Source organism: Sorex araneus, chromosome X (assembly GCF_027595985.1).
Source record: "Sorex araneus isolate mSorAra2 chromosome X, mSorAra2.pri, whole genome shotgun sequence".
In the NCBI taxonomy this organism is placed as follows: domain Eukaryota; kingdom Metazoa; phylum Chordata; class Mammalia; order Eulipotyphla; family Soricidae; genus Sorex; species Sorex araneus.
In genome coordinates, this window is record NC_073313.1 from 118,643,454 (window position 1) to 118,665,542 (window position 22,089).

At 40.6% G+C, this 22,089-nt stretch overlaps 1 protein-coding gene across 1 annotated transcript in view; it reads right to left on the minus strand.

Moving 5' to 3' along the window:
• Positions 1–877: 877 nt before the first annotated feature.
• Positions 878–22,089, minus strand: part of KIAA1210 (KIAA1210 ortholog) — a 45,850-nt gene continuing 24,638 nt past the window's right edge. The window contains exons 6-11 of the mRNA XM_004614490.2: positions 19,176–19,445; positions 15,240–15,348; positions 9,111–13,433; positions 7,919–8,073; positions 2,653–2,761; positions 878–1,050 (exon numbers count right to left, since the gene is read on the minus strand). Of these exons, the coding sequence (XP_004614547.2) occupies positions 878–1,050; positions 2,653–2,761; positions 7,919–8,073; positions 9,111–13,433; positions 15,240–15,348; positions 19,176–19,445 (5,139 nt within the window). The remainder of the gene's footprint in view (positions 1,051–2,652; positions 2,762–7,918; positions 8,074–9,110; positions 13,434–15,239; positions 15,349–19,175; positions 19,446–22,089) is intronic.

A 22,089-nucleotide genomic window follows, 5' to 3' on the forward strand; every position in this document is an offset into this window, starting at 1 on the left:
CTTATAGCTGGAACCAGGGGACATTAATTTCTCTTTAGTGTTGAGTTTGCTCTCTTTATGATTAAAAGGACTGCTTGTGAATCTTTAGAATTCAATGGGATCTTAAGAGCTTAAAAATAGAATTGTGGTAGGATATTCAGCACAGAAATGTGCAACTGGAAAGGGTCAGTCATAGTGGGTGGGGCAAGAGGTCAAACACTTATGGATTAGAAATTCAGAGGACTATGAAAGAATTTTAAAACTGCTTTCATAGCACGGAGGTGATGCCAGCCAGGCAGATCACTGCTGCCAGAAAAGTGACAGGTTGACATAGGACATTTGCAAATAAAAAGCTTTGTGGGTACTGAGGACCCAGAGATAGATAGAGAGAAGATGCTGAAGGGCAATGGGCTGCTTGAAGGATAGGTACAAAATTATTCTTGAGATCCAGAATTTTCAATTCCACTACCTGATCCTGGAGACTTTGCAAAGCTAGGGAAAGGATGAAAGGACAGGAGCTCTTAACCAGGTTCATACAACCATTATTGGGGGCATTTCCATTAGAATTTCTTTTATGATTGGAAATGACCACCTCTTTGTTGCTCTAACAAAATGTTTTATAAATGATTTACTCTAAGACTCATTGTCCAAAATTAAAAATTTTTCAATTATACAGTGCTGCAAATATTTTGCAGAGGTTTCTCATGGTATATGCTTTGTTTTAAAATGTTCACTGTGATTTTGACATAAGCATATGATTTTACTAATTTTAGTTTAATCCTTATCCTTAAGATTGTTTCACTTAATGAAATCATTAAAGTAAGCAAAGCAGTACATGGCACTTATATAGCTGTTATAAGTTATCATTTGAAATGCTGTTGCTATACTCAGGAGCCATTTATTGCACGTTGTCACTTATATTGCTCCATGCTTTGGATTTCTTCTTGGCCATCGAGAACCAGGCTGGCTCAGCTGAATCAGCAGGCTGGAGCTTCGCTGGGAGAGTTGCAGACTTTCTTGCTTCTTTACTCATGTCACCTACTTGAGAAACCCTTTTCTCTTCAAGTCCTGCTGAAAGGCAGCAAATAATGCACATGCAATAAGAAGCTCCATAGATACTGAGCTACATTTGTGCAATGCCGTGAAATGTTTCCTGCCTTTCAGATATACTCTGCTTCTAAAATCAGTGCATAGGAAATGGTCATAAGGAATCAAACGGTATGTTTATACTCACACAGAATCTAGACAGAGAAATCCCAAGAAAAACCAGCTACAGTTGTAACTGAGAGTTACTTGATTATCTTATGCTTTTGAATTTATACCACAAATATTTATTGTGTGGTACCTGATTAGTTTTTAAAAAAAATTTTAAATAAATATTCTTTCTTGCAAATATGTGTCATGTGAAATGACTGATGATTCAGTGGAGCTACCCAGTAAATCTCTATGCAGAGTAACATTGTACAGAGTATGTTGACAAACTGGCTATTTTCTCATCCTCCAATTATATTCTTTCCTTCCCCATGCCTTAGGATTGATTGACTCAGAGGCTTAGACTCAACTAGTGGATCTCAATCTTACATGCTTATTATAATCACCTAGGGGTCTTTTTAAAAGACCCTTTGTCATTTCCTTATCTGAGATAGAATCTCTAGCAATGGAATGAGGGACTTCTGTAATTTTTACAAAGATCTCCAATTTGCCAGAAAGATCATACAGGGATTAAGACAATGGCCTTACACATGACTGAATCTAGTTAGAGCACCTACACCAGATATGGTCCCTTGAGCACCACCAGGAGAGAACTCTGTGCACAGAGCAAAGAGTAGCTCCTGAGCACTGGCAAATGTAGTCTCCCAAACTGCCGCAAATAGATAAAAAGCTCTCCAATTTATAATAATACATAGAGATCCACTTGGTCACTGCATATTAGGCTGCTTATGGCCAGTTGCAGGTCACTATTGCTATTTTAGAGCCAGACAATAAATTTCTAAATTCCTAATCAAATTGTCTCACACACACCACTCACTGATGAGATCACATTCTATTCTATCCTAAGAAGCTTTTTATCTTTCAACATTGCCCTACCACTCATACCCCTGCTTAGAATAGAAGGCCTGGTGAAGGGGGGCAGAACCAGCCTTTTATATAGTAAAAAATTAATACCGCTGGACTTTTAGAGCAAATTATTTTCTGGGAATGTGGAAAGTGAGAAGGTACTACTTTGGAATGAACTGAAAAGTAGCTTAGTAGCTACTTGAAAAGTAGCTTTCAACTTTATCAGTGACAGGAATGTTCTAGTGAGTGGTCATAATTTTGTGACTATATAAACTAAGCAGGGTAAAAGATTCCCCTCTCAGAGAGCCTGGCAAACTGCCCGTGGCGTGTTCAATATGCCAAAAACAGTAACAACAAGTCTCACAATGGAGATGTTACTGGTGCCCACTCGAGCAAATCGATGAGCAACGGGATGACAGTGATACTCATATCAGTCAGATTTTTCTGAAGCAAGGTGATGAATTTATGAAACAAGTAGATGAAGCATCATGAGAGAATCACGAGACTGATTTGGCAGAAAGGGATAGAGATGTACTTTGCCTAAGTTTGAGGTTTCAAAAGTTTTACAACATTCAGCCAGGGCTGTATTCTATTATAGTTAGGCCATGTGTTTACCTGCCAAGGTAGACTTGAGTTGCTTCACGAATGCCATCTTCTGCTCTGTGTCAGCAAAGGGAGAAAGGTAAACCTTCTTGGCTGATTGGATATTTGAAGCTCCAACTCTCTTTAAGAGAAAAAAAATGAATACAGAAAACTTATGAATCCTGAAATTTAACGGAAAGAAAGGATTTGATACAGAATGATCCTTCTCATATATTGGACTTAAAGATACACAGCAAGGGAGCAACAAAGTGCCAAAGCCAACCAAATGGGAGAACTGATCCACAAAACTGATTTTTGCATGGGTGACTGGAAGGAGCAGTCCTAGGGTCCTTGGGGGATAGAATGGGTACATCAGGGAGGAATGTTGTATTGTAATTATGTGAATGGGAAAGCACCATGAACAATATTGTAAATCATGGAATCTCAATCTCTAACAAATTTTTTAAGTTCTGACATCAAATGAGATATTTGAAAGACCATAATATACAAGACCTGTCCTAGGCATTATGAGTTAATAATCATCAAAATAATATAAGGAGTAATGAGGAGAGCAATTGTTGGGTCAGAGAAAAAGAAATTTTGAGAGTTCCTTTGTTCAGATATTAAGTTCAGAAAACCTAAACTAGTTCAACTTTAACACCTTTCAGATCTGTAAGAAAAGGTTTCTAATGATCACATAGTGTGCGCAGGTTCATATGCACATTATTTAAACTTGAGAACCTTTTCCCTAGCAACTTAACAGCACTCCCTAGCAAGTTAACAGAATGTGTGGTTACAAGCAAATCTTATTCATTGAAGTGAATTCCATAGGATTTCTACTTAACTAAAATTTTTGAAAATTACTCGGAACATATCTTGTGCTAGTAAGTGATAATCTGCAAAATTGTATAATCACATCTTTTCTAATTAGCTTCACAACAGCTATAAATTAATGAGTAATACTTTAGTATATTTATCCCTGACAAAAGTTTTAGACACGGTGGACTTTATTTCTGTGTGCTCCTGTTCTTATAAAAGTACTAATGATAAAAATATAAAGTTTTGTGGGGGAGGTTTGGGCTACACACAGCTGTGCTCAGGGATCACTCCTGGCAGCGTTCAGTGGATCCTATCTGATTCCTGGGATCAAACCTCAGTTAGCTTCATACAAAGAAAGGCTTCACCTGACCCACCGTACTATCTTATATGGCTCCTGAAATTTAGAAAAATTAAACAAAGAATTAAGAAAATAGGCGGGGTGGTAAAAAAAAATTAAGAAAATAATACCTTAACAAATTCAGTAAGCACTTAAAAGTATGGGAAGCTACTTGTTCCTCTTGATGTATAAGTCTGATATGTTTTCTTGGATCAGTTTTTTATCACTCTGTGTAGAGGAATTCTTTTTATTTATTAGTGAATCACCATGAGTTACAGTTACAAACTTGTGAACTTTCATGTTTGCATTTTGTTTATATCCCTCCACCAGTGCCCAGTCCCCTCCACCAATGTTTCCAGTATCCCTCCCACCCCATCCTCCCTGCCCCACCCCAACTCTGTGGCAGGGCATTCCCCCTTGTTCTCTCTCTCTCCTTTTGGCTGTTGTGGTTTGCAATAGAGGCACTACGTGGCCATCGTGTTTGGTCTATATTCTATTTTCAGAGTGCATCTTCCATCCCATGCAGGTCCTCAAACCACACTTTACCTGGTGTTTCCTTCTTTATGCGAGCTGTCCCTTCTCCAGCATGTGGGGCCAGCTTCCAAGACTTGGAGCCAACTTCCTGGTACTTATCGCTACTATTATTGGGTGTTAGTCTTTTATTCTGTTATTTAATTTTATATTCCACAGATGAGTACAATCTATCTTTGTCTGTCTCTCTCTTTCTGACTCATTTCACTTAGCATGATACTTTCCATGTTGATCCACTTATATGCAAATTTCATAACTTCATCTTAAGAAACAGCAGCATACTATTCCATTGTATAACAAAGGCAGAGCCGCCGATCAATGGAACAGGGTGGAATATCCGCACATGCAACCCCAAATATATCATCATCTGATCTTTGATAAGGGAGCAAGAAATGTGAAGTGGAGCAAGGAAAGCCTCTTCAACAAATTGTGCTGGCATAACTGGACAACCACATGCAAAAAAATGGGCTTAGACCTCGACCTAACACCATGCAAAAAAGTCAGATCAAAATGGATTAAAGACCTCAACATCAGACCACAATCCGTAAGGTACATTGAAGACAAGCTCAGAAATACCCTCCATTATATTGAAGCCAAAGTTATCTTCAAAGATGACACGGAACTAAGCAATCAAGTAGAAACAGAAATAAACAAATGGGAATATATTAAACTAGGAAGCTTCTGCACTGCAAAAGATACAGTGACCAAAATACAAAGGCAATCTACAGAATGGGAAAGGATATTCACCCAATACCCATCAGATAAGGGGCTGATATCAAGGATATACAAGGCACTGGTTGGAATCCACAAAAAGAAAACTCCCAAACCCATCAAAAAATGGGGGATGGAAATGAACAGAAACTTTCTCAAGGAAGAAATATGAATGGCAAAAAGGCACATGAAAAAATGATCTTCATCACTAATCATCAGAGAGATGCAGATCAAAACAACTATGAGATACCACCTCACACCACAGAGAATGGCACATATCCAAAAGAACAAAAGCAACTGCTGTTGGTGTGGATGTGGGGAAAAAGGGACCCTCCTACACTGCTTGTGGGAATGCCGACTGGTTCAGCCCTTTTGGAAAACAGTATGGTCGCTCCTCAAAAAATAAGAAATTGAGCTCCCATTTGACCCAGCAATACACTTCTGGGAATATATCCCGGAGAGGCAAAAAAGTATAGTCAAAATGACATCTGCACTTGAATGTTGATTGCAGCACTGTTTACAATAGCCAGAATCTGGAAAAAACCTGAGTGCCTGAGAACGGATGACTGGTTGTAGAGGAATTCTTATTCTAACACTTTCAAAGATATTTCAAATGGGAATTTGGAAGCACGGTGTTATTCCATAACCCTCATTCATATATGGTATCATAGCCTCGTTCATCACATAATTTTTCAACTTAATGTGAGGTACCATACAAATCAAAATCAATATGGAGAAATCCAAACACTAGCTTTAGTTACATAAAGGCAAATTAATGTGCATTGACATGAAAAGTTGCCCAGAAATAATATGTTAAATGAAAAACAGTATGTATAGTTTGGTTACATTTATGTTTTCATGTAAATTTCTAGGTATAACTTAAAGAATAGCTGCCTTGCTCTCCAGAAGCTAACCTTATTGTTTTGTGGAAATACATGTGTGAATGTGTTTGCTTCTTATCAGACATTAAACCCAGGGTTCGGCATATGTGATGCATATTTTCTATTGTTGATTCACATTCTTAGTATAATTTGGTTACATATTTTTTTACATTTATGTTTTCACGTAAATTTCTAGGTATAATTCAAAGGATAGCTGCTTTGCTCTCCAGTGGCTAACCTTATTGTCTTGTGGAAGTAGATGTGTGAATGTGTGTGCTTGTTATCAGACATTAAACCCAGGGTTTGACATATGTGATGCATATTTTCTATTGTTGATTCACATCCTTAGCCTAAATATTTATTATTTTTAAATGACCTATTGATAGACTCTATGCAAAACAGTGAGGAGATTTCTTGAAAAATGAAAAATACAACTCCCCCCTGTCCCAGCAATTTTAGTCTTTGACATTTTTCCTAAGAGCACAAAAACATTAACTTAAAAGTATATAATAACATTTATGTTAATTGCAACATCCTTGATAATAGTCAAGATATGGAAACAACCAAGTTCCTATCAACAGATGAATGAGTGAAAAAGTCATATCTTTATACTACAGAATATCACTCAATTATAGAAACATGAAATTCTGCTTTTTTCTACAACTGAATGAAACTAGGGAGTGTCAGGTTAAGTGAAAGAAATCAGGAGGAGAAGTACAAATACTGAATAATTTCATATGTTGTATATAAAGAAATTAAGAGAGTGGGTGGTATCTAATGACAACAAACCTTTGGCCTTTGAACACAGAAATGAAGTTACCAAGAGGAGAAAAGGACTGGAAGAGATGATTAAATGTGACATAGAGGCTGTAGAGATAGTAGAGTGGGTAGAGTGTTTGCCTTGCTTGAGGCTAACCTGGGTTCATTCCCTGACACCTCATATGAACCCCAAACACCTCCAGGAGTGATACTTGGGCACAGAGCCAAGAGTAAGCCCACTCACTGCCAGGTGTGGCTCAAACACCATCTCCTACCCCCACTAAATTATAAGTGACAAGGGCAGTGTTGGAGGGCTTTAGGCACTTTACACTTGCCTTGCATGTAGCCAAGCCAGATTCAATTCCAGCACCTCATATGGTGGATCTGAACGTGCCAGTATTGATTCCTGTGTGCAGAACTATGAATCATCCCTGAGCACAGTCAGTTGTACGCCCCCCCAAAGAAACAACCCACAAAAATGCAAATTATATTGTAACCATGATACCTCAACAACATTTAAAAATGTGTAATTTCTTTTTTTTTCTTTTTGGGTCACACCCGGCAATGCACAGGGGTCATTCCTGGCTCATGCACTCAGGAATTACCCCTGGCCGTGCTCAGGGGACCACATGGGATGCTGGGATTCGAACCTGGGTCGGCCACGTGCAAGGCAAACACCCTACCTGCTGTGCTATCACTCCAGCCCCAATGTGTAATTTCTTAATGAATTTCAGAGAATCCTTCTCTATAACATTTAACCCAGGTTTTGACTTATGAAATATTTTCAAACTCATCATTTTTTTAAAGAACTTCATACTATTCAATGCAAAGAACACACGTGTAAGTGCAAAGTAAGTCTTCCCTCTTACTTGGTTAATGCACGCAGGAGGGACTTGCATGCCTGGCAAGTTCACAGTGCCAGTTTTGTTCCTTTGTCTTTGTTTTATTTTTAGGCACCGTGATTTACGATATTGACAATGACATGGCATTGATAATGCAAAAAGCATACCACACCAAATACCAATTATTTTGGTAATTGAATCCCCATGAGACACAGCCACAAAGCCTTCATGATTGATTTTCAGTCATACAGTGACTGAACACCCATCCCTCCACCAGTGTGCACCTTCCACACCAATGTCCCCAGTATCACTCCTGCCTCCTCTCTCCCACTCTTTCTTTACTTTTGGGACCTAATGCCAATTCAAGTACTGGCTCCAATAGCCTTTTGGAGTGATTTCTGGGATGTGTTAGTCCTTACCCCATATTTGGCTTCAACTTTGGCTTCATCAATGCTCTTAAACTTTGGTTCTTTCACTGACAGCTCTTCTTGGAAAATCTTCTGTCTCTGCCTTACCATGGTCATCCAAGTTGGCTCAGAGCAGACATGATCTGATTTTTGAGTATGAGTCTTTGCTGAGAAAGGAATGGAAAGCTTTAAAACCAAAAAGAGGCAGTCAGGGAATCAAGCTACCGACAGCAATGTCTCAAATGTGATCCTTGATTTCCAAATAAGAATAAACGTATCTACCACATATAGAAGAGCCCCCTTCTTTTGTGTCCTGTGCAACCTGGTAAAGTTGCATAAATAAAAACACATATTTCAAAATTTTCTATGATGTCCCTAGTGGTCCTTTTCCCACCATTGCCCATCCCTGTTTCTATCTCTAAATCCACAAAGGCCATTCTAAATCCACAGATTGCCAGAGGTGTTGAGGATAATTCAAAATAAAAGGCAAAGCCAGAGATTCAGGCCATTGGCATTACTCTTCTAACTCCATAATGATAACTATGTAGTATTTGTTACTTCATAGTTCCTCATGGAAGTGTGAGTTTACACTATTGTGGTTATGGGGAGACACAAGCTTATGTGATGACAAATCTGAATGTACGAATGTTTGTAGAGAAATCACTGTTAAAAAAAATCACGTGCTCTGCATTCTTAGGCATTTCAGATTAATGAAGAAGCTTTGGCTTTACCAACATTTGCAAATTTCAAGTTAAAAGTCTTAATATGATGGCATACTACTACACTAATTGGCTTTAAAAATCCACATGGTATTGGGAGAGCTCAACAATGTAGTGCTGTGATAAAGGGATATTCCAACCAGCTGTAAGGTGTACATAGGTTAAGGGATGAGGAAATAAGAAAATGCATTACTTAATGTGGACAGTGGTTTAGAGGAACACCCATTTGGGAAGGAAGGGTATCAAATTAACCATCTCCAAGCCCATTAACACAGAAAAAGGCACTTCCTGGCCCTAAATTCACAAACCAACCGTCAAAGCTTCAACTTACAAGGACGGAGCGGTGTACAATTGGTAGGGCGTTAGTCTTGCACGTGGCCTGCCTAGGTTCAATCTCTGGGTATGACCCCCCCAAAAAAAGCTACAACTAACAACAGACTTCCAACTCGTCCCACTAGCTGATATCTGGAAAGAAAATGTATTACCTGGAATCTTGTATTGGTCTTGCTTCTTGGTCATGCTTTCAGGTATATGTCTGCTGTGTGGCTTCTCTCCGAAGCTAGATATTTTGGTGAGGTTCTCTGAGGTCGGTAGGTACCCCTGGGAGACACTTCTTTTTATTTGCTGCTCTTGAGCAATTGGCGATGAAACTTGGCTTTTGGATGATGAAGGAAAACTGGAATAGCCCTCTAGCTTGTCGCTCTTGTACTTCTGTGAGGTTTTTCTCAGCCTGACTCCAAATAGGGTTTCAACATCATTTTTGTGGGTGGAAAGCTCTGAACCACTGCCTTTATTTCCATTATCCCACTTCAGAACTTCCTTAGAGTAAATGCTGCCAGAAGAGGGTGTTTCACTCGTTGGTGGAAGGGAGAATTTCACAGCTTTGGAAGCAAGAGTATGGATGTTCTTAAGGATGTCTTCAGAGCTGTGATACTGTTTCCTGACTTTGCTTGGTGAAAATTGGGGTCTTGGTAGGGACCAACTGCTAAGATTGCCCTCAGATTTGACTCCATCAGCAGCAGGACCCATGGCTTTGGAATGAACTGGTTGTTGAGGCTCAGGTTCTCCTACTACCTGCCAAGGGTTTTTGGGAGACAACTGCTCCTCGGCACCAGAGATGGAACTCATGGAGCCTTTGGGGAACTTTTGATACTGCAAACCAGCTTTATTTTCAGCTAGGAAAGGGTATCTGGGAGGCTTCTTCTCCTCAGAACTCTTCCTTTCTTCAATAGACTTCTCATCTTGCTGGTTCTCAGCTTTTCCCAAGGCCTGGGGAAGAGGTTTAAGAGGCGGCTTCGCTCTAGCAGTGCCCCACTTAGCTGAAGGACTCTCCACTGGTGGACAGACTTCATGGAGGTCTTCAGATGTTCCCAAGGACTTTAAAGGATGATAGGCCCGTGTCTGCTTGGTAGAAATGTTTTCGTCAGCAGTCTCCCAACTTGAGCTAACTGGGTGTTCCACTTTTGATTTCAATAAAAATTTGGAAGGCTTATTTGCGGCTGAAGGATGACCGCGAGCTCCTCCTGTGGTGGAAGGACCCTCTGAAAAGATCTGTTGGGCCATGTACTTCACAAATGACTGGGAAGGCTGTCTGGAGGACAGCTTGCCTCCTTCTACTGCAGCCGTTCCTGGATGGCTGGACATTTCCTGCACTTTTGGCCTCACTGAGAACTGGATTGGATATTTGGGAAGCACGGATTTTTCAGAAATCTTTTCAGAAACTGCCTCCTTGGACAAGCTCTCAAAATCAGAGGAGGCTTGCTGGAATTTCCGTTTTATCATGCACCAGGGTTGTTTGGGAGGCAGGTTCTCTGTTGGTATTGCCCTCTCCTTGGTAGTACTCTCTGGACATGCTTCCATGGTTTGTTTGACTGTTGGTTTCATGGTGACCTTGACAGGGGCTCCAGAATTCATCTGCTCCAGAGGTGTGTCCCTTTCCTCCACATCTCTCTCTGCAGTTGCAAAGCCTTTCTTCTCAGGTTTGGTGCTTACCCAGGGTTGGACGGTGTACCTAGGAGGCATTGGTTTCTCAGACTTAAGCCACTGTGAAGAAGCAATCTTGGTACTTGAGGTGATTGCTCGAGCAATGCGTGACCTCACTGAGGTTGAAGAACGTGTTCTGGGTGGCAGTGGATCAAAAGAGATGCCCCAATCCTCAGCAATTTTCTTTGGACATAGAGAGGAATGTTCACAAAATAAGTTCTCCCAGGTCTTCAAATAGTGTTCGGAAGTTGGTGTCTCCGAACAAATACTCTCCTGTGCCTCTGTTTTGATTGCCTTGAACTCAGTAACTGTGTATGTCAGCTGCTTATGTCTTGGGCTCTTCCACGATGGAACAGGGCTGCAGGGAGGCAATGGCTCCCTAGAGCTGCTGTATTTGGCAGAAACCTTCGTCATTTGGCGTGGGGGTGAACATGGCTGGGGTTTTGACTTTCCACAAGGTGGGATTGGCCACCTAGGCAGCAACCTCTCTATTAACTTGCTCTTTTCAGCAAATGTGCTCTGGGAGTTGTGTTCAACTGAAGAATAAGTAGGGATCACTGGCTCCATTGGACTGGTTTTCTTTGCAGCATCCTCCTCCAAATCTGACAGAATATCCTCCTGTTTTGTAGGGCTGAACAATGACTTGAGAGGAATTTTAGGAGGCGATGCCACCAGAGAACTCTTCTCTTCAACCACTGGTCTTTCTTCAATGGGAAATTTTGGCTCAACTTCTGGGCTCACCAAGGACTGTGAAGGGAGTCTGGGGGACTCATCAGAAATGCTCTCCTCTTTTACTCTGCTATCTGAATCTGCAGAGCATTGGAGATTGACAAGAGGTTTCTCCGAGAGCTGTGACTGAGAAGGGGTCTTCTCCCCCAGGGAATTTTTTGCATCCCAGAGGACTTCTGTTTTCTCATCCAGTCCAACAAATGATTGGGGTGAAATTTTGGGCAGCGGAATATTTGGAGAGATCCTTTCTTCAACATCTGTGCTCTCTGTACCTGTGGAAATTTCTGGCTTGACTTCCTCTTGCAAGGAGGACTGAGGAGGGTCTTCTGCTGACAGTGGTTCCACAGAAGTGATCTCTTCTAGAGGCATTATTTCCACATCTGATATGATTGTTTCCTCTGTTTTTGGCCCAATGGGGTGCTTCAGAATGGTTTCAGGAATCAGATTCTCTGTATCAATGCCACACTCAACTGTTATCTCCAAAGAGGCTTGTTTCTCAATTTGGGTGCTCACCTCAGACTGAATTGGCTGACTGGGAGGTTCCTCAAGCACAATCTTTTCTTCAGAAGCACTCACTGAGCTGGAAGAGTGCTGACACTGAGCAGTGGGCCTCTCAGTCAGTTGAGAAGGGTCTGTGGAAGTAAGCTGCTTTTTAGAGACACTTTCCTTATCAGGTAGGTTCATTAAACTAGAGCTAATTTCCTCTTGGCCGTCAGACTTCTCTGAAGTTTCAGAAGGGGGTTTGGAAGTCACCCCTTCCTCTGAGCTGCTCCAATCTTCAGCACTATTGTACTTCTCCACAAAACTATTCGATTCTGTGAAAACTTCTTCAGCCTCTACCCAAGCCTGGGAGGTGCCTGTGGGAGTCAGCTTCTCCTCAGGAGTGCTTGCTTTCTCAGAACCTTTGGATTCTGTGAAGACTCCTGGGTCCTCTTCAGACTTCACCAAGTATGAGATAGTATATCCGAGACTCAGCAGCTGATCAGAATCAGTCCCTTCTTCTGTAAAGCTCTCTGATTTGACCAGGATGTCCTCAGCCTGGGACTTCTCAATGGGTTGGGCATAAACTTTGGTAGACATCTGCTTCTCAGAGGTATTTGGGGGAATAGAAAACTCTTCTAAATCTGAAGAGACTTCTGGTTCATCTGGAACTATCTGTGTGGAGTGGAAGGAATATCCAGGAGTCAGCGGCCTGTGATTGCTATCCCCTTCCTTTGAAGCACAGATGGGATCCAAAAACACATCATCATCATCATCATCATCATCATCATCATGCTTTTCTGAGGACCAGGAAAAGGTCACGTGAGGCTCTTCTGTGGAAATGTCTTCCTCGGCTAAAGCACTGCTTATGCTTGAAACCCTTCTTGGAAAGGCATAAAAAAGGCTCCCAGTAGGTTTTTCTTTGAAGAGAGATGGAAGATCTTGAACTGATTCCATTTTAAAATGGATACTTGGGAAATCAAGGCTGGAAGCAGTTACATCTTCTGAGGGGAAGTGAGAAGACTCCTCAGATACTTGTTCCTCCATTGCCATGGGGACAACATCGTCTTCTTGATTGGCAGATAGATTGTCTATCATTGATAAAAGAGATTCTTTGGTTTCTTTTGTTGTTTTCTCAATTACAGAATTATTATTTCCAAAGTAGGAAGGTGAGCTTTGAATCATAGACTCCTTTACATCTTCAGACATAATTTGTGGTGCTGATGCTTTTGTGGATTCTAAATCCAGGCTATAATTTTGCCCTCCCATATGATCTTTATCTGAGATCAATTCTTGAGGAGTAGTGGCCTCTGATGGTATAGTGGTGGGTGGACTCAGGTTTGACTTCTCCATGAACATGTGCCAAAGCATGTCACTAGAACACTTATCAGCAGGTAGAGATCCAGTTTCATCATTGATGTCAAGTCCTAGACTAGACTGTTGAAAACATCTTCCTGTGGATTCACTCTCATTTGTTCCAGAAGCACTCGAGTCTTTTCTTCCATGCACTTGTCCAATGGGATCAGATGATGGGTAGTCTGGAATTCTAGCAGCATCTTGTTCTGTGGTCTTTTCAGAAAGCTCTGCTTTGTCACACTGTTCCAGGCTGATGGATTCTGTAGCAAATACAAACAATGAAAAGAAAACTACTTTTGTTAAAAATAAGACTTATCTTATTGACTCAATGGATACCAGCAATTGCATTTAAAAGCTAGAAATATCAGATTTCTGTGGTTGGAATAATTCTATGTAGGGATAGAGAGAAAGGACAAAAGGTAAGAAAATTTTCCTTGCTGGCTTCCTACACCTGTTTATCCCTCGAACTACATATGGTCCCTTGAGCACCACTGAGATTGCCCCCGAGAACAGAGCCAGGAATAGTCCCCAAGCACAAATAGACATGACCCAAAATATACCCCATGAAGAAAAAAATATCTGTCTATTAGGTCTTTATCAGTAGAGGGGACAGGCTGCCTTTCCCTCCCTGCCCCAAGCAGAGCCTTTACAGTTGAAGACCTCTGGAACCCAGCCACAGCCATGCTCAAGGCCACTCTCCACATGTTCAGACAAGCCTCATGCATGAAGGGACCAGCAGAGGAACCAGGGGTGCAGGACCTGGGGCTGAGATCTCTAGGCCTGCTCGGATTGGGACTGGGTCTTCTCCATCCAGACCCCCCATTTTCCCAGTAACTTGGCAGCCACACTGACAAATTGCCCCTGGCACCATGTAATCCTACCAACGGCCAAAATCCAGAGACTATAATACCAAGCTCCCGGCTTTGTGGCCACGCAACATCTAATACTCTTGTTCTCCCTGTTGGAGAACCTGACAAGCTACCAAGAGTCTATTGCCAGCACAGGAGAGCCTTGCAAGCTTGTATATCCCAAATACAGTAAAAGATATATACATACCTCTCGGAGAGCCTGGCAAGCTACCAAGTGTATCCTGCCCTCATGGCAGAGCCTGACAAGCTACCTGTGGCGTATTCGATATGCCAAAAACAGTAACGATAGGTCTCATTCCCCTGACCCTGAAAGAGCCTCCAATCGTTGGGAAAGATGAGTAAGGAGAGGCTGCTAAAATCTCAGGACTGAGTGTATTAGAGATGTTACTGGTGCCCATTCGAGTAAATCGACTAACAACGGGATGACAGTGATACAGTGATACAGTGATCAGTAGAGCAATTGACTTCCATGTGTGAGGCTCTGAGTTTGATCCTCAGAACTAAAGAAGATTAATAATAATAATAATCTCTCTGATATACATGCATATACATACATACATATATCGATGTAATTCTTGAAAAGGCTCTACAATTGCAATTAGTCCTTATACTTTAGGACAATGAAAGGCAGCAGTTAACCAGATGGGTCCTCTTCTTCCTAGTACATTTAGTAATAATTTAGTTTGATCTCCAGGTTGGAGGGTGAAAGGGTTGCCCTTGGTCCTCCCTTCCTTCATTATCACCTACTGTATCTCTCACTCCATCTAGTGGTTTCACACCCAGCATCCAGGGCTGGGAGTAGCTGACAGCATTCCAACCACTTCTACTATATGGAAAAGTATCAGAGTATTTGCCCTAAGGAGAGTAAATCAGTCCCATTTCAGAGGATTAAAGAAATGATCACATGTCACATCTAAAACTGAAACTTCATTTAAATAAAATAGGGATCCAGGGTAAAGTGATCCCTTTACCCAAAACACACACATACACACAGCAGTTTTATTTGTTAGGCACTTGAGCCAGAAAAACAAGGACCACACACACATTAGAATGCATCTTAAATGGAAATCTCTGAGAACCAAGGGCATCTGGCAGACTCAGGCAATTCTTATGTATATAGCTTCTGTCACATAGCATTGTGCACTGAAGCTCTTAGTACATGTTTCTGAGTGAGAAGGAAGAGAAGCCAATCCTTACCTGTACCATAATCTCGTGTCTTCATTTGCTCATCTTGTTTTGATTTGGTTGCAAATTTCTCTTCTTCAGCAAACAGTTGAAAGTTTTGATCCTCCTGTTTTATTTTCACCTAAAAGAGAAAAGCAAGTTGGGATAAGAAACAAAGTTGAGATAAGTCTGATGTACTCTAGAACCACCTGCAAGATTTCCAAAGGAAAGCAAAATAAAACAAATATCTTCAATGTACACATATTCAAATAGCCCTGCTGGGATTGCTACAATATCATGATAGATGTAAATTATGTCCAGTGGTATCCATGTATCACTGACTGAACATGTTACTTATTGAAAATGGTTCATACAAATTTTTTATTTCTTTTTATTTGTTTATTTTATTTATGTTTAGTGAATCACTGCGAGGGTACAGTTACAGATTTACACATTTTCGTACTTGTGTTTCCCTCATACAATGTTCGATAACCCATCCCTCCACCAGTACCCATTCTCCACCAACAATGAACACAGTATCCCTCCAACCCCCCAATCTCCTCCCTCCACCCCACCCTGCTCTGTGGCAGGGTATTCCCTTTTGTTCTCTCTCTCCTTTTGGGTGTTGTGGTTTGCAATAGGGGTATTGAGTGGCCATTATGTTCAGTCTCTAGTCTACTTTCAGCATGCATCTCCCTTCCCGAGCGGGATCTCAATCCACATTTTACTTGGTGTTCCCTTCTCTATCTGAGCTGCCTTTTCCCCCAGCATATGAGGCCAGCTTTCAAGCCATGGACCCAACCTCCTGGTACTTATTTCTACTATTCATGGGTGTTAGTCTCCTACTCTGTTATTTTATATTCCACAAATGAGTGCAATCTTTCTATGTCTGTCTCTCTCTTTCTGACTCATTTCACTTAGCATGATGCTTTCCATGTTGATCCATTTATATGCAAAGTTCATGACTTCATCTTTTCTAACAGCTGCATAGTATTCCATTGTATAGATGTACCAAAGTTTCTTTAACCAGTCATCTGTTCTCGGGCACTCAGGTTTTTCCAGATTCTGGCTATTGTAAACAGTGCTGCGATGAACATATAAGTGCAGATGTCATTTCGACTATATTTTTTTTGCTTCTCCGGGATATATTCCTAGCAGTGGTATTGTTGGGTCAAATGGGAGATCAATTTCTAATTTTTTGAGAAGCGACCATACTGTTTTCCAAAAGGGCTGAACCAGTCGACATTCCCACCAGAAAAGTAGAAGGGTCCCTTTCTCCCCACTTCCTCGCCAAGGGCGATTGCTTTTGTTTTTTTGAATGTGTGCTAATCTCTGTGATGTGAGGTGGTATCTTATGGTTATTTTGATCTGCATCTCCCTGATCTGCATCTCCCTGATGATTAGTGATGCACAGCATTTTTTCATGTGCCTTTTAGCCATTCATATCTCTTCCTTGGGAAAGTTTCTATTCATTTCTTCGCCCCATTTTCTGATGGGGTTGGATGTTTTCTTCTTGTAGAGTTCAACCAGTGCCTTATATACCCTTGATATCAACCCCTTATTCGATGGGTATTGAGTGAATATTCTTTCCCATTCTGTCGATTGTCTTTGTGTTCTTGTCACTGCATCTTTTGCTATCTTTGAAGAATTTTTCTAAAATGCCACTAGCATATCATCTAGAAATGATATCATTAGATTCAACAACAGTGTGCCTTTGGTACCACTAAAATTCCCAAGTTTGCTTAACCAGGCCAGGAAGTAAAATTAAAATACTTTTTGGCTTCTAATTAGGGAACTTAATGAAAACATGAGTTATACCCATCCAGCTCAAAAGAACGAAAAGAATTGGAAGTTTTGTGAAAGGAAAGGAGAACAAGATGAAGGGTTTAGTCCTTTCATTGAAGGAGTTGAAATGTATTAGTATAAATAAGGTTTTAGGATCATTACAATACAGCTTTCGGGATGTCGGGATAGCTCTGCGTAGTGTCTGAAATTTCATAGTAAAAAAGGAAATTTGGCTGTCCAGAGAAATATTATAATGGATACGGTGTTTGACATGCTTGTAGCTGACCCAAGTTCAATCCCCAGTACACAATATGGTCCCCCAAGCCAGCCAGGAGTGATCCCTGAGCACAGAGCCAAGAGTAAGTAGAGAGAACCTCTGAGTATGGCCAACCCCCAAAAACACATGAAAAGGAAATTTGGCATTCCTCCTTGAACAGGAGGATCCTTCATGAACATGCATTTCATGATGAATATACAGCTTATTATGCTCCCACTCAAGTACCTATTCAGATAGACTCAACTCAAAATACTTTGAGTGAAGGAGGTCTGCAGACTTGGGTTCCAGTGTCTATTCCATCACTTAACTCTCTGCATGAATGAGCATGGGCAAATTAATAAATTCCAAAGCTAAGAGCAAGTAGCAAAAATATATTTTTCATAAGTGTTATCTAGACCCCTATATAGTCATTCATACGTCAAAGTTTGAAGTCACAAGGAAAATCATGTCTTGCCTTCTTAAAGAGAACTGCCCAGGCCTTTTCTTAATTTGGCTATGCAGAAGGAAGAAATCAGGAGAGACACACACTAAGTTCTCCTTAGATGATATTCCCTATCTTCCAGGTTTGTAGTGAGATGTCCAGATTCAAATATAAATAGGGTTTAGTGCAAAGTAATAGCCCACACTCTACTTGACACCAATCAGAGGAGATCATGTTAGAGTCATTAAAGGGCTTGTCTGGAGCTGCTGCTCTACCAATGCTACCTTTTATTTGTGCCCTGTTATATTTCTAAAAGAAAATTGAAATATTTAAGCTATCTTTAAGTTGGGGCAAAAAGAGAACTTGGAAGTCAGAGAGAAAAGGAAGTCTGAAGACTTTTGGTAAAAGTCATACCTCTGGTCTTAGCTCTGCTGCCCTCTAGGGAATTTAAGGGAACTTTCTAGCCCTTTGCTTTAAAATGCTTATACTAAGAATGCTTCAATTTGCTTCCTGTTCCTATTTAGAGCCCTAAGGACTTATGGCCCAGCGTCACCAAAGAATAGGATATTGGACTAAAGCAAACTTTCCAGACTACTGACACATCCTTTTATTTATTTATTTATTGCTTTTTGGGTCACACCCAGCGATGCTCAGGGGTTACTCCTGGCTTTGCACTCAGGAATTACTCCTGGCAGTGCTTGGGGGACCATATGGGATGCCAAGGATCGAACCCGGGTCGGCCGCGTGCAAGGCAAACGCCCTACCCGCTGTGCTATCGCTCCGGCCACAGACACATCCTTTTAAACAGAAACATATTTTAATCCTCAACTTCTAGAAAAATATTTTTCAAATTAATTCCTTCCCTTTTTTCCTAATCAGAGATCAAGGAAGACAGTTCAACTTTTCTTGATAGTTTGGACAAGTAATGAACCTGACCAATGGACTATGTTGTGGCAACTTCTTTTTGTTGCAAAATCTCTGAGTGAGGTCTTTAGTCATGCTTTTTATTTATTGGTGCTGTTTTAATTTTGTAATGAAATTAGGTTACCAGAAAGTACTACTTCCTGCTTGAAAGTTATGATACCTATGTAGCACCAAGAGATATTTTGAGAGGAACTGAGTTCTGAATGTTTGGAGCTTTTGGAAGCCTGCTGCCCAAATGAACAGAAGAAGTGATATAATTTGTAACTCATGGGTGTCATCTGATTAATTACTAAAAGAATTCTGACCTGGGGCATGGCTCAACATTCTCTACAAAATGGATTGAGTAAATTTTCACATGCTAAGTCAAGAAACAAATTAGGGGATTTGGCGGGGAAGGATATCTGAATTTATGTTTTCTTCAGTTCCTTTTATGTAACACATGTATAGGACAGTCCATCAACTGAGTCCAAGTTTTCTGTCTTCTGTCTCAGGCTTATTGAACCTGAGACATAATTATTGAATTTATCATCCTTCTTTGGGATATGGATCCTTCAAAACATACCACTTCCTCAGGAGCATTTTGCAAAGGTTGTACTTCATCTTCTGAGTTGATTTCCAGGTCTCTTATTCCAGGAATTGCAGGTGGTAGGGGTTTCTTATATTCACTGGGATTTAAAATCATCTCATGTTGAGCAGCTGAAGAATCCAAATGGCTCATGGTGGTGGCTGGGGTACCAAAGCTAGCGGGCCGAGTGCTGCTGGGAGAGCTCATCATAGCAAATGTGGTCAAGAAATGTGAGCAAACTGGTCCAGAAGGTTCCTCAGAGGAGTTCTGGTAAAAGTTGGAGAAAACAAACAAGTCAACCCTATATGCTGCTAAGAGTCCCAAATGTTGGAAATTCTCTGGCTAAATTTTTCCCATAGCAATATTAATACTTCCAGTCAATAAGTTCTTTTGCAGCAAGGTGTTTACTTTCTTCTGGTTCTGTTGCAGGTAGAGTATGAAACCAAAAGTTCTGGTTGCTTCCCTGCTTAGAAGGCATTTAGAGGCTTTGACCTTGGGATAGGAACCCAACACTTAATGGTACTTAAAGGTCCTCTTATAAATGACATTTGCATGTCCTCTTGTCTTGGAACCCACTTTTCTTAACAGAAGGGTGCCATAATCTCTACAAAGGAGTACTGTGTAAAAATCATATTTCATAAGGACTTGTCTTTAAGATGTATTTTCACAAAACATTTGCATCCTTTATTCATGCTTAATATTCATTGGTGAAAGTCTGATGGGAGCACTCTGGGAAACTGAGTTTCTCACCAACAATGAGATAGAGATGGATCCAGGAACCATGTCTTCATGATAGTTAATCTCTATCTGTTCAAACTATCTGGATTTGGAGCTCCTAATTGGGTAACTCTGGAGAAGATTCAAAGTATTATTGTACGAGTTTCTTGGCATTGCATTTTTTCCACAACCCAAGGAAATACATTTCTTTTCTAAGAAACTTCATACATCGATCTTATCAAAAGCCATAGTTCTTCTGGAAATCCGTAGTAAATGATGTCTTTTAGCTTGTAGTTAGAATTTACGTTTGCTTTCACTCACGATTCCTTTCTAAACTAGCATTCTAGAGCACTGGGACCCCTTTGGTATTTTGCACATTTGCGTTCTTTCTCCACCATCATATGTTGATCCGGTGATATTTTAGCTATTAACTTGGTTCCAAATAGGATTCTTCTGTGACCTGTGATTACAATTTGTGGGGACTAAGCAATGTTAATTATCCAGGCTGATGATATGTCCAGCTCACATTTTGGTTTTGTTTTGAGGAAACGAGAGAGATATGTTGCAGCTCTTTGTGGGATCAGTCACAAAATTTGAAGTGATCTTAAGCCTTTCTCAACTTCTTTCTGCAATTGTTATCCATGGATTTATATACTATATCTTCCTAATGTTGACCATTTAATGTGTGTCATCTCTTATCACTCAAAATGTAGTCCTTAGGATACAGAGAAAGATCTCTTGGATTATTATTCTCAAATTCTTTCATTCTTCTACATAATCATGTAGTTCTTGTCTTTGGGAAGGGAGGTTCAGCACCTAAGTTTCTAGAAAGTCATGTGTTCTACCCCTGCATTCCTTACCCCACCACAAAAAGCAATTCAAAGTGGATCAAAGATTTAAAGATTAAACAAGAATCTATAAAATACATTGAGGAAAATATAGTCATAATGTTCCAGGATTTGCACCTGGAAAATTTTTCCCAATTTTTCTCAAAGGATTACTAATGACCTGATTCCATTAACAAAAACAGAAAAAAAGGTAATAGATCAAATTAAATAGTTTCTGCATAGCTAAAGAAATGTGGGTTAAAATTAAAAAGCACTCTGGGGCTGGAGTGATAGCACAGCAGGTAGGGCATTTGCCTTGCACGTGGCCGACCCAGGTTCAAATCCCAGCATCCCTTATGGTCCCCTGAGCACTGCCAGGAGTAATTCCTAAGTGCAGAGCCAGGAGTAACCCCTGTGCATCGCCAGGTGTGACCCAAAAGAAAAAGCAAAAAAAATAAAAATAAAAAGCACTCTACTGAGTAAGAGGAAATATTTTCACATAATGCATCAGATAAAAGGTTAATACCTAAGATATAGAAAGAAGTCATAAAGATCAACACCAAAGAAGCACACTCCATAAAAATAGAAGACATGGACAAATGCTTGTCTGAAAACAGAAAGATGGTAGTAGGTATATGAAAAAGTGTTCCTTCAATAAATAACAGAAAAATAATACCTCACACCAGTGAGACTGGTATATATCTAAGACTAAAACAACCTGTGTTGGGTATGTAATGAAAAGAAACTCTCATGCAGTGCTGGTGGAAATGTTGTCTGGTTCAGCCCTGTGAAAAACCATATGGAGATTCCTCACAAAAGGTAATCTTGGGGTGGAGTGATAGCACAGCGGGTAGGGCATTTGCCTTGCACGTGGCCAACCCAGGTTCGATTCCGAGCACCCCATATGGTCCCTGAGCACTGCTAGGGGTAATTCCTGAGTGCAGATCCAGGAGTGACCTCTGTGTATTGCCAGGTGTGACTTAAAAAGAAAAAAAAAGTAATCTCTGTGTCGTTTTCCATGCAGATAAGCCAGGTTTGGGCCCCAGCATTGCATATGACCGCCTGAACAGAGTCAGGAGTTAGCCCTGAGCACAGCTGTTGCACTCCCCCAAATAAAAATTAAAGCAAGGAAGACTAGAACTTACATAAGATCCAGCTATTCCACATCTTGTTATCTACCCCGCAAAACACAAAACATTCACTTGATAATTTATTTGGGCACCTATGTTCATTGAATCACTTTGTCCAATAGACAGGATATGGAAACAACCCAGGTGTCCAAACAAATAAGCGTATAATTAAGTTGCTTATATGAATATATGTAGATAAATTATATGAGTGGATAACGAAGCCGATTCTATTATATA